Source organism: Cetorhinus maximus, chromosome 15 (genome assembly GCF_964194155.1).
Source record: "Cetorhinus maximus chromosome 15, sCetMax3.hap1.1, whole genome shotgun sequence".
Lineage (NCBI taxonomy): Eukaryota > Metazoa > Chordata > Chondrichthyes > Lamniformes > Cetorhinidae > Cetorhinus > Cetorhinus maximus.
The window spans coordinates 107,096,543-107,110,628 of record NC_135893.1 but is presented as its reverse complement, the minus strand read 5'-3'; the positions used below and the strand labels follow the sequence as shown (position 1 = coordinate 107,110,628).

The 14,086-nt window shown below is 39.1% G+C and overlaps 1 protein-coding gene across 1 annotated transcript in view; it reads left to right on the top strand.

The window, feature by feature from the left end:
- Window positions 1-11,939, top strand: part of LOC144690318 (palmitoleoyl-protein carboxylesterase NOTUM-like) — a gene marked incomplete at its 5' end in the record, with an annotated part of 38,238 nt that extends 26,299 nt beyond the window's left edge. Inside the window, 2 exons of the mRNA XM_078557672.1 lie at window positions 2,360-2,407; window positions 11,537-11,939. Of these exons, the coding sequence (XP_078413798.1) occupies window positions 2,360-2,407; window positions 11,537-11,840 (352 nt within the window). The remainder of the gene's footprint in view (window positions 1-2,359; window positions 2,408-11,536) is intronic.
- Window positions 11,940-14,086: the final 2,147 nt, after the last annotated feature.

Here is a 14,086-nt window from a genome sequence, read left to right as displayed (position 1 = left end):
GTTGCTGTGCTGATAGACATGTTGCTGTGCTGATAGATATGTTGCTGTGCTGATAGATACGTTGCTGTACTGATAGACATACTGCTGTGCTGATAGATACGTTGCTGTACTGATAGACATATTGCTGTGCTGATAGATATGTTGCTGTGCTGATAGACATATTGCTGTGCTGATAGATATGTTGCTGTGCTGATAGACATATTGCTGTGCTGATAGATATGTTGCTGTACTGATATATACATTGCTGTGCTGATAGATGCGTTGCTGTGCTGATAGATACGTTTCTGTGCTGATAGATATGTTGCTGTGCTGATAGATACGTTGCTGTACTGATAGACATATTACTGTGCTGATAGATATGTTACTGTGCTGATAGATATGTTGCTGTACTGATATATACATTGCTGTGCTGATAGATGCGTTGCTGTGCTGATAGATACGTTTCTGTACTGATAGACATGTTGCTGTGCTGATAGATACGTTGCTGTGCTGAAAGATATGTTGCTGTGCTGATAGATACGTTGCTGTACTGATAGACATATTGCTGTGCTGATACGTACATTGCTGTGCTGATAGATACGCTCCTGTGCTGATAGATACGTTGCTGTGCTGAAAGATATGTTGCTGTGCTGATAGATATGTTGCTGTACTGATAGACATGTTGCTGTGCTGATACGTACATTGCTGTGCTGATAGATACGCTCCTGTGCTGATAGATATGTTGTTGTGCTGATAGATATGTTGCTGTACTGATACATACATTGCTGTGCTGATAGATGCGTTGCTGTGCTGATAGATACGTTTCTGTACTGATAGACATGTTGCTGTGCTGATAGATACGTTGCTGTACTGATAGATACGTTGCTGTGCTGATAAATACGTTGCTGTGCTGATAGATACGTTGCTGTGCTGATAAATACGTTGCTGTGCTGATAGATACATTCCTGTGCTGATAGATATGTTGCTGTGCTGATAGATATGTTGCTGTGCTGATAGATATGTTGCTGTACTGATAGATACATTCCTGTGCTGATAGATATGTTGCTGTGCTGATAGATACGTTGCTGTACTGATAGACATATTGCTGTGCTGATAGATATGTTGCTGTACTGATAGACATATTGCTGTGCTGATAGATATGTTGCTGTACTGATAGACATATTGCTGTGCTGATAGATATGTTGCTGTACTGATAGACATGTTGCTGTGCTGATACATTCATTGCTGTGCTGATAGACATATTGCTGTGCTGATAGATATGTTGCTGTACTGATAGATATGTTGCTGTGCTGATAGATAAATTGCTGTACTGATAGACATATTGCTGTGCTGATAGATATGTTGCTGTACTGATAGACATATTGCTGTGCTGATAGATATGTTGCTGTGCTGATAGATACGTTCCTGTGTTTATAGATATGTTGTTGTGCTGATAGATATGTTGCTGTGCTGATAGATACGTTGCTGTGCTGATAGATACGTTGCTGTGCTGATAGAGCTCTTGCTGTGCTGATAGATGCGCTGCTGTGCTGATAGATACGTTGCTGTACTGATATATACATTGCTGTGCTGATAGATACGTTGCTGTGCTGATAGATGCGTTGCTGTGCTGATAGATGCGTTGCTGTGCTGAGAGATATGTTGCTCTACTGATAGATACGTTGCTGTGCTGATAGATACGTTGCTGTGCTGATAGATATGTTGCTGTGCTACTGTCAATTGTCAACCCAGGTTATATACTCACAGCCTGATGTAGACATTGACATAACCCAATCAATTTGGCATGGAAGGCAACAATATATTAATTAGAAAATGTAGCAATTTCTCTTTAAATAGTTATTTGCTGTCGTCAGGACTTGAAAAGGTTTTGGATCTCAATGCTAGAAAACATCGAAAATATGAGTTAGTGCCTTTCCGGGTTTTACAAGAGTGCAAAGTGCTGCAAATCACTCAATGTGTGTACAATATGTATAAATCATTTCATTTTAAATGCTGTAAGATGTTAGCATCTAATAAGTTCTGTTTAATGAATGTTAAATACTCAGTACTTGAAGGTAATAAGGTGAACAGGTGCTAGGTGTTGATTTGTTAATGACACCATATTATATATAAGAGTCAGCCAGCACTGGCTGTCTAATGTGTTAGAAAGGAGAAGTCAAATCTGCAATGGGCAATAGGCAATAAACAGTCCCTACTCAAGCATCCTGTTCTCTTGTATCCTTCACATCCAGGCTTGGGAGTTAGCCAAATTAAGATACCTTAGAAATGAGCCATATAGTTTGTGTTTTGTAGATGTATGTACTATACTGATGTTCATTGTGTAACAGTTTTTGCATAATTCTAATTATCTTTATTTTAGAGCTGTGTTTGCCCCAGCATGTCTATCGCACACCATGATCTCTAAAAGGTAAGGTAATAAAAAGTTAAACATGTTGAAAGCTATTACATAAAGTAATATTGATTTGTATTCTTCTGTGAGAATTAAACCATTTACAGTGGGCATATATTTCCTCTGCTGGTTCTGTCAGAACACATCTGCACTATATCAGACACACACTTCACAATGCTGTTAGACAGGAGATTAACACTATGCCATAGCTATTTTTAAACCATGTTTTATATTAAGGGTAAAATTTCAGTTAAACTAATCATTGTCTTTCTAAAATGAGGTAACAAGTGATGTTAAATGAACTAATCCAAATTTTGCAAAATTGTACGGGCTACTCAACCCACTTCGTTGTAAATGAAAAATGCTACAAGCAAATATTTGCTGCTGTTATGGGCATGTACATTTGAGTTCTGAAAATTTATGCCAATTTGAGACGTTTTCGCATCAATGATGAACTTTTGATACCGAAAATGCCTTTTTAAAAAATATTTCTGTTAATCACAGCAACTCACATATAATCCTCATTTAGAGAATAAGGTCTCTGAGCATATTAGAAAAGGTAAAGACAGAGCAGGAGAGAAAATGAGTTATGGTGGGTTTGACAGAAAGGTTTGAAGAGATCTTTTGAATTCAGGCAGGGAGATGCAAGAGAAAGGAATTTGTAGAAGACAAGGACATAGTGGCCAGTAGAGGAGTCAGCAATAAGAAGTGGACTGTTATTGATGGAATAGAGACTGAGCACGGGGTTGTATAGCTGGATATGCTGCAGGATGAGGCAAACCCATAAGAGTTTTAACTTAAAGGGAATAATCTTAGAATTGCTGCAGGAAGTCAGTGGGTCTGGGGGGAGCAGAAAGCTGGTGGTTCCAGATCGACTGGCCATTAGTTGACTGCCAGGTCTAAGTTCACAGTTTTTCACACAAGCCTGAATTGGAAATTGCCTGACTGTGAAGCTCTAGAAGAGTAGGAATGATGGTGGTGAGGGACGGTGTGTGTGGCAGAGGCTGCAGGCTGCAGCGTCCCAGTCACAGTCTAGTTTATGGTGCTGGAAGTCAACAAAGAGATCATCCTAGGAATCATTATATGAAATAATGCAAGTTACAGATTTGGGCTTCAGCAACAGTGGTAGGGAAGAAGATGAGAATATTTTGGAGATGTGAAAAGGCAATTTTGGTGGTTATATCTGGTGTGAAGAAGAAAACTCGAATTGAGATTAACTAGGATGTCAAAGTCCTAAACCTCTGGGTTAAGCAGTGAGTGGCAGTCAGGGAGAGGGGAGTGGAGTTATTGAAGCCCAGAGTTGTGCTCAGCGCAATACATTCCCATTGGATAAAAACTGCACCTGCTCAAATATTTATTTTGAGTTTACAAAAACTTAAATCTAATTCTATGAGCATCTGTTTCATTTTACATTTGAACGAGAAATAAATTCTGTTAAATTGTTTTCAGACCAAACTGATAATTAACATTCAGGAAACATTTAAGGTTTATTTTTATTGTAATTATCAGTTCAAAACATACATAGCATGTGAGCATGAATGTGTTTTAAACACGTATGATTGCTGAGTAATCAAAAAAGTCAATGTTCTTTCTCCTCCCTTGATGCCACAAAAATTAGTAATTAGTTATTACTAACATTAGTAGTATTAGTATTATTAATAGTAGTAATATTATTTGGCTCTTTGGAAGTTACAGCCAGTAATCAATATTTTTTTGAACGAAGCTGTAAGCAAGGTGATGGTAAAAACCTGTGAAAATTCAGATTCATTCAAGATCACAACTGATACCATTTAGATGTATTTTACAACCTAGTCATGCAATCAGCCTAAAGGACTTTTATTTGTCTCATTCATGATTTACACATTGTCTAATAATGTAATCAGTTTTGCCTCAGCATTCCTCATCATCATCATCATCATTAAAATCATACGGTAACACAAACTCAAGTTTCACTACGCAAATTACAGTCAACAATGTAGCCAATTTAGTCTCAGCATTCCTCATCATCATCATCATCATTAAAATCATACGGTAACACAAACTCAAGTTTCACTACACAAATTACAGTCAACAATGGCCACAACAGCCCTCCGTTCCACAATATTTAAAATTAATACAAATTCAGCAACAAATAATATGAAAGGGAAACTAATAAAATGAGCCTAAAGGATCAATTTTCCCTCCCAAAAATGAGTGGGTTGGGGTCGTGTTGGAAGGTAAAACGCAAGAAATTTGAAATGGAAATATAATCTACCTTGAACCCGCCCACTTCAAGTATTAATAAAAGTGGACCAAGAGTGGGTGGCCAATCAACTTGCAGAAAGTGGGTTGTTCATTTAAATATTAGAGATGCTGGATACCTTCATTTTTATCAGTGATTATATTTATAACCACTGATGGTCAAGGTCCCAGAAACATTGGCAGCTTCAAGGAGGTGAATCCATGATGTAAGTGCCTGTCCAACATCCTCGTAGCCCCCATGCCATCTCAATGCCAATTCATTCCCCATTGCTCCTTCATAGCCCCCAGTCCACCTCTATAGCCACTCACCCAGTATCCACAATGGGCAGACCTCAGGAACCTAGTGGACATGAAAAAAACAAACTTCTAACATGTTCCCACACATATACATTTGACAGTGAAAAAAAAGTTCACATTCATGAAATCCATTCAAAGTTTTCAGTTTTAAATCTCCTCAAGTGGTTAATCTCTAAACACCAAACAAACTTCTATTCAGACTCCATATCAGAGACAATTAATCTTTTAATACTTCCTTTAAACTGCAATCAAATTGTACAATCTAATCAATTAAACTGTGAACTCAGAACCCACTGCTGAGATAATTGTAGATTTTGAAACTCTGCCAAGCATCCATAATGACAACCAAAATGGGATCTGTTTAAACTCAACACTAAGTTCAAATGGCCCTGCTGAGTTTGTTTCCCTCTTGTGTGATTCACATTCTTCTCCCTTCTGGCAAAAATTGGATCCATTAGAAACGGGGTGGGACCTCTCTATTCGGGTCTCACCCACCATTTTCAAAGGTCTACGACTAAGTTCACAAAAATTTGGTCCATACTTCTCTAGTTCTAGACCCTCCAATTAATAGAATGGTTTCTATCTACTCCACTTGTTCCAATTAATATTTTGAAAACTTTAATCAAATCAGCCTTTAACCTTCTAAATTCCAGGGAATACAGCATAGGTTTATGTATTTCTCTTCATTATTTAACCCTTGGAGTCCAGGTATCATTCTAGTAAATCTCAATTGGGCTCCCTCCAAGGCCAGTATATCTTCCCTAAGGTGCGATGCCCAGAGCTGCTCACAACACTCCAGCTGTGGTCTAAGCAGTACTTCGTATAGCTGTAACATGATTTCTAACCCCTTACATTCTAGTCCTTTAGATATAATGGTCAACATTCCATTAATCTTTGATTATACCTTTGAATTTATCCATGACATTTTAGTGATCTATTTATATGGATTTATAATTCTCTTTGGATCTCCATTGATTCTGGTTTTTAGAAAGCACTTTGATCCAACCTTCTAAAATCCAATGTAGTTGAACTCACACTTCCTGATATGAACATTTTCATAGGTTTCATCATTCAACTAATCCATTAATAATTGATTGGTAGTTTTACGCTTCCATCTACACTGCTTACAATGTTGCCAATATTTGTCATTGGCAAACTTGGATTTATTTTTAATTCTTCCATGGGAGGTGGGTGTCACTGGCTAGGCAAGCATTTGTTGCTCATCCCTAATTGCCCTTGAGAAGGTGGTGGTGAGCTGCTGCCTTAAACTGATGCAGTCCACGTGGTGTAGGTACATCCACAGTACTGTTAGGGAGGGAGTTCCAGGATTTTGACCCAGTGACAGTGAAGGAACAGCGATATATTTCCAAGTCAGGATGGTGAGTGACTTGGAGGGGAACTTGCAGGTGGTGGTGTTCCCCATGTGTCTGCTGCCCTTGTCCTTCTTTGTAGTAGAGGTCATGGGTTTGGAAGGTGCTGTTGAAGGAGTCTTGAGTTGCTGCAGTACACCTTCTAGGTAGTACACACTGCTGCTACTGTGTATCGGTGGTGGAGGGAATGAATATTTAAGGTGATGGATGGGGTGCCAATCAATGGCGTCCAGCTTCTTGCTTGTTGTGGGAGCTGCACTCATCCAGGCAAGTGGGGAGTACTCCATCACACTCCTGACTTGTGCCTTGTAGATGGTGGACAGGTATCAGCTGTTGAGTTACTTGCTGTAGAATTCTGAGCCTCTCACCTGCTCTTGCAGCCACAGTATTTATATGGCTGGTCCAATTCAGTTTCTGGTCATTGGTAACCCAAAGGATGTTGCTAGTGGAGGATTCAGTGATGATAATGCCATTGAATATCATGGGGTGATGGTTAGATTCTCTTCTTGGAGACGGTCATTGCCTGGCACTTGTGTGGCATAAATGTAACTTACCAATTATCAGCCCAAGCCTGGATATTGTCCAAGTCTTGCTGCATTTGGACATAGACTGCTTCAGTATCTGAGGAGTCGCAAATGGTGCTGAATATTGTGCAATCATCAGTGAACATTCCCACTTCTGACCTTGTGATGGAAGGAAGGTCATTGATGAAGCAGCTGAAGATGGTTGGGCCTAGGACACTATCCTGAGGAACTCCTGCAGTGATGTACTGGAGCTGAGATTGACTGACCTCCAACAACCACAACCATTTTCCTTTGTGCTAGGTATTACTCTGGCCAGTGGAGGATTTTCCCTCTGATTCCCATTGACTCCAGTTTTGCTAGGGCTCCTTGATGCCACACTTGGTCAAATGTTGTGATGTCAAGGGATGTGTGTTTCTATCCTGTCATCTCAGTTGTTAATTACCACAGTGAATACAGATTCCTGTGGAACACCACTAGTTAGTCTGCTGACCTGAGTACCTGCCAATTATCCCAATCTTTTGTTTTCTGCCACATGGTCTATCTCCCATAATTTTCCCTCAGTCCTGTGAGTTTCAACTTTTCCTAATGGTTTCTTATGAGGGACTTGATCAAATCCCTTCTGCAAATCCATATAAATAACATCAGACATCTCATGACATCTTTATCAATCTCTCCTTTGTCCCCACCTATCGCTGGCCTTCTATCCAGCTCCACCTGCCCCACCCCCTTTAACCAATATAAATTTAATCACATTTCCACTTCTCTTCAACTCTGAAGAAGGGTCATACAGGTTGGAAACGTTAACTCTGTTTCTCTCTTCACAGATGCTGTCAGACCTGCTGAGTTTTTCCAGCATTTTCTGTTATCGTCCGCGGACATTTTCCTGTCCACCATTTTAGTCATCGCTTCAAAAAATTCAAGATCTGTTAGACCTGACCTCCCCTTCACAAATTCATGCTGGCTTTGTCTGATCATTTGTAAACGTTCAGGGGGTTTCGTCACTCTATCCTTCAGTATAGATTCTAGTAATTTCTTGGCAGCAGATGATAGGTTACCTGGTTCATATTTCCCTAGATTTTACTCTGACCTTTCTTAAATAGCACAGTGACATGTGCAATGTCCCAATCGAAAGCAATAGTTCCTGAATCTAGAGAACTTTGAAGATCATAGTTAGCACATCAACAATGTCCTCACCTACCGTTTAAAAACCTGGAATAGAAACCATCTAGTTCAGGGGACTTGTCACTCATTAGTGCCAGCATTCCCTTTATTCCTGCAGATTTGCTTATGCTAATTGCAGTAAGGTTGGGTGGGTTGGGGGTGGTGGTGGTGGTGGGTTCCATTTGGCTGAATGGCTAGTGGGTGGATTAGATGAACATCACCTGCACAGGGTTCAATCCCCATTGTTCATAACCATCCTCTCTTTCCTAATAAAATTGTAAAAGTTGTTTGTGCTGATTTTGCAATCATTTGCAAGTTTCTTTTCATACTCCCCTTAAATTCTATCTGGTAACTTTGTAAACACGCTATCAGAGTTGATGCAGCATCAGGATGTGGTTACACACTAATTTGTTATTTTAATTCCTGGTAAAGTTTCACCTGTTTATTCAATGTGGGAAACTGTCTGTTTCTTTTATTGGGATGATTTAGTTTGTAGACACTTTACTTTTCTGGAGGGCAAGTATTCAACTCTCTTGTACCCTTATAGCCCAGATGCAGCTGTGTATCTGGCCGTCTGCTGATATACATACCTGTGCCTAACAGATTAGTGATGGATTCATTGCTTAGAGTTAAATTATGAGGCCAGATTGCATAGACTTGGGTTGTATTCCCTTTGGTTAAGGAGTAATCTAATTAAGGTGTTTGAAACTATAAAAGGATTCAGTAAGATAAATAGAGAAAAGCTAATTCTTCTAGTGGTGCCCACAATCTTAAATTAAGAGTTCAACCATTCAGGAATTATATTAGGAAGTGCTTTTCTCACAAAGTATTGTTGAAAAAAGACATTTTGTTGAAGCTTTTTTTGTCTGGCACTCATCAGGACAATTGCAAGAATACCAATGTCAGGGGAAGCAACAACTTTATACTGTATGAGAAGAGAGAGTGCTGATTGATTGGATCGTTGCCATGGAGGATGCACCAGTTAATGACCCCTGACAGTTAACTGAGGTATTGTTTGAAATTTAAACCAGGGCAGCATGATTCTGATTGGTCAAAGTATTTTCCCTGAGGAATGAACCAATGAATGGCTTTCACTTATTTTGTCTATCTGAAACAGGCGCGATGTGCGTATATGTTCTTTCTGTCTGCAAAGAACAGGGCCCTGTGTATTGATATATGTTGATTCCAGTACAGGCAAATGTGCCACACCATGAGACCGACTGATGATCTTAAATTGGTTGTCAGCACAATTTTTAGCACAGAGGATTATTTAGCAAATGTTGTCCAATTGCAGAATCACACCCAGTGTTGGACAATGTTTTAAGTTTTGCAAGCACGGGCTGGTTGGGTATGGTCTGTACCTTCCTTGTTGTGAACAGTGGCTGGGCCTACATACCTAGCATCACACTGGCACTGAAATTCATATACCACAACTCATTAAGACTGGCAGATCATATCAAACAACATGCCCCTTCCCCTGTTCACAATGGGCAGGGTACAGACCATACCTAACCAACCTGTGCCTGAAAACTCAAAACAACGTCTAATATTAGATGTGATTTCACAATTGAACAACATTTGATAAATAATCCTCAATGTGCTAAGAATTATGCTGACAATCAATTTAAAATTCAGTTGGGCTCACAATGTGGCACATTTGCATGTGCTGGAAGCTATATATTAATACACAGGGCCCTGTTCTTTAGAGACAGAAAGAACATACACACATTGTGCCTGTTTCAGCTAAACAAAATAAGCGATAGGCATTTCCCTGAGGAATAAACCAATCAGAGTCAAGCTGCCTGGTTTAAATTTCAAACAATGCTTCACAGTTAACTGTCAGTGACCATTAACTGGTGTATTCTCCATGGCAATGCCTCTACCAATCAGAGCCAACATGCCAACCAATCAGCACTCTCTCTTCTCATACAGTATAAAGTTGTTGCTTCTCTTGACATTGGTATTCTTGCAATTGTCCTGATGAGTGCAAGACAAAAAGCTTTGACAAAATGTCTTTTTTCAGCAATACTCAAGTTCTGTGCTACCAAAGGACTATTTTCATGCACAGGATAGTGAAACATGGAATTGTCTCTCCGATCAGCTGTTGATGCTGGGTCAATTGAAAATTTCATGGCTAAATCAGAGAAATCTTTAGCAGGTAAGAGTTATAGCTTAAAGGTGGGCAAGAAGAGTTGAAGTGAAGTTTAGCCATGATCCAAATGAATGGTGAAACAGGCTTGAGGGGCTGAATGGCCTACTGCTGTTTCTAACGTTCTTATGGATAAGTGTCTGGCTTTCGATGTCCAATATCTTTACTGTACCTTGACTGTCTTTTGTGAGACATGTGTTCAATTCACTGATGGTCTCATGATGAGGCTCCCTGATAGGTTCTTGTTGGTACAACAATAAATTTTAAAACTGGGGCGTTAGATTTTGATGATTGAAACCTTTGGCCCTTAGGCAGGAATTTTACAGCCTCGTTGCGATTGGGACGGGACCGTAAAATGCGGCGAGCCATTCTAAACTCCATTAACTTCGGTAAAATCCTGCTGTTGTAAAATTCTCCCCTTAAATTTACATTATCAACTAAATGCTATTCTGACACATTCAGTTCTGCTGTCAGGAACTTCCAAAACAATTTCAAAAATCCTTGCAAAGGTGGAAGTGGATGCACACTTTGATGCATAAAATAGTATTATTTTCAATGAAATTCTGTTGTGTTGTGCAATGTGGTGAACATAAGAACCAGGAGCAGGAGTAGGCAATTCAGCCCCTCGAGCCTGCCCCACCATTCAATACGATCATGGCTGATCTCATTTCAGCCTATTTGATTTTGGCCTATTTCGATCTCTATTTGCTGGAATGGGTGTTAGGCTGAATTGTAAATTCAACAGTTCTGGTTAATTAATATTAAACAACAAATCTGTTGTAGTTTAACAACAGCTATTTTAATGAGGGGTTCTGTTTGACAACCTACAGCAATCTTCTGGTCCCTTGTTTCTTGAGGATAGAATTCCCTTGGAGTTCTGTCAATCTTCTACCATCACCTGGCTGGAAGATTGGTGGAAATACTGGACCAATGACCGTTTAGAGCATTTCTCGAGGATTTTCACTGAAGTTACATTGGACCATTGTGAGAGATTGTATGGAAATTGTGGGCATTAGTGCACTTGCCCACATGGATCAAAAACTAGATTGTTTAAATCCTAAACTCCCAACCCACTATTGACCATTATACCACGAATAATAGAATCATTTTACACAAGGTCACAAAACTTTGTTGTATTTTAAATTAGATTGGTTATATTTTCAAACTACTCTAAGTGATAGAATTGGATTCAGACATACCCTAAAAACTAAAAACCCGATACCAATTCTTCACAATTGGTGCACACAGGGTAGAACTGTTGGACCAATGCTCTATTGAAGTTAAAAGTTTGCTAGTTAGTTTCATTTTGCCACATTAACAGAACGGTTAAAGCCACAAAGCTGAGCAGGACTCTTTATTATTGCAACAATTTGCATTTGTATAACCGTTCTCATTGTTGTTTTAGCAACTGGTTGGATTTTCAGGTGAGGGGAACTTCCTTGAACAGAGCACTACAGTGTTGGGACCGAAGCCTTCAGGAGAATAAGAGTTCAAGACCTCCCGTGAGAAATTGCTCCTTCCATTTAATTGACCAGTGCCGGCTGCCACATTGTAACCCCACCTGCCCAGCGCTCCGTGACCAGGTCACAGGTCAGGAAGTGAACATGATTCAGCTCCTGATGAACATGGGCTTTGATGTTCAAAGAATAGCACAGCAGCTTGGAATGGAACCTAGTCGCCTGCTGGGGATGCTTAGTAATGGAGGTTAAAGTCTTAAAACTCATTTTAGTTGCTTAGAAATGTGTATTTTCCTCTGTGTGATAATATTTACAGTGAAAACCATGGATTTCAGTCACAGCATTGCCTGGTTAACAAAGCTGGAATTTTGAATTAGCATGCCCAATTATTCAGAATGTATTCCAGTTTAGCATAACTATATATTCCTAACCTGGCATTGCTCAAAGCATGGTTCAACTCCTTTACCGCCAAGCCTGCCTCTTGGGGAAGAGATGGGTTTCAGTTCTACTTAACATTTCTGTAAAATTTATCCTTTACTTTCGTTGAATATGTATTCAAAGAGTATTTGGTTTTGATCATTGCTAATGTCCTAGAAATTAGAAAAGTAGTACATAAATTACTGTGACGAAATCACATTAGTTTTATTAACGATTTAAGCAAGTCTGTGTGTTACCAGCAGTTAAGGGGTTAAACAACAAATCCATTGTTCTCACATTCACTTTCATCTATTTTGTTGCTGCTGTTTGTGTTTAGGTTCAAGGAGAAGGACAACTCCAATGGGTTTTAGTAATTGTTTGCCCCAGTTACAATAAAACTGGTTTGTTTTTTCTCTAAAGAACAGTTGGGTACTATATTGAAACAGGCTTATCAGTGGAAAGGTATGATGATTTTGACACACATGTTGGCTAAAAATATGTGGATATCAGGGATTCTCAAATTCAGTTTACATCTGCCTTGCATCTAAGGCTTGCATTGAGACAGACTGAATCCTCTACGTTCGACACTCCAAATAAATACAGGTCCTGTCAAAAAGGGACTATGTAAAGTTAGAGAAAGATTCTTTGACTAAATTGCCATAAGCCAATAACAATCTTCTCTAACTTCATATACAGGGGAAAACATATGCCAGTGAAAATTTAAATGCACAATCAGTGGTTGAATAGGAGTCAGAAACTCTGACCTACTTTCTAAAACAATGATGCAAGAATTTCATGACTTTTTTTGAATTAAGGATGTTAACTGGACATTATTAGAAAAACAAGGGCCAGCTGTTTAGCCTACCTGTAGTATCCTTCTGCATCTGTGTAATACTTGTTGCTGCTCTTTAACTTACCATTGGAGGAGTGTGTACAGTAACTTGGGGAAATAATTCTGAATAATGAAACTATGTTTGGTGAGATGAGGGAACATTACACAAAAAACAAATTGATTATGAAAAATACTAAGTGATTACACCTATACTAATAACTTATATTTTGCATTAACATACATTATGTGTAATATATATACTATTACCAATAAGTTATGTCATTGACATTTACGTGTATGATTCAGTAATTTTCCTGGCTTTCTTTGACCATAATTAGATGAAGGTATCTGTAAGGAGGTATATTCACTTAACTCATTGTGACTACCTGTTCATTGTAATATCATTTGAAATAAAATTACTGCAGCTGTAAATGATTTTGTGGAGCAATTTTCTATTTTTAGTTTAGAGCTTAGGCATACTTGTTCATACTTGCCTGTGGAAATGTGAGGCAATCAGTAACTTACAACAGTGAAAGCATCTCAGATACAGGTATGTCAGTCCTGATGGGCATACAGTTGTGTTCCATTATTGTGGAGAAGTAAGGGGGACATGGGAGCAGCAAAAGAAATGGGGTAACATTTAAGGAGAATGAACCTCAAGATATTATTCCACACCCCCATCAAAAAAAAAGAAAATAACGTGTAAATAGTGAGGAAATGTGCACCAAAAGGGTGCACTACACCAGTGGTGTAAGGGGAAGCAATGCTAACTCCTATACAAGGACTTGTGGTCATGAGCATCTGTCTTCTTTGCCCCATTTGTAGATGTGAAGGTGACGATTACACTATTAAAATTTAATGGCACTGGCTCATTTCAGGCAATGATGAGAGATCTCTAACATTAGCCAGATCACTAATATTAGCCAGTATAGACATGCATTGATCAGGTGACTGCTGCCCTTTACAGGAGAGTTGGGGAATTTAATAACTTTTGTGTGAGGAGATGGTCCAGAGGAAGCCCTTAAAAATCTGAAGGTCTCCCCTCTAAATCTGCACTGTTTTTAAAATTGAACTGACAGGCAATAATCTGAAGACCTGGCTCCATTGTGAGCCCCATAAGATGAAAACCTCAAGCTTTTCAATTTTTTGCTCTTGTAACAGAAATTAGGCACAGGGGGATGGAATTGTGTGCAACGGACCAGTCAGTTCAGTAAGCGGGATCATGTGGAAGGAGGAGGTATGAATTCTT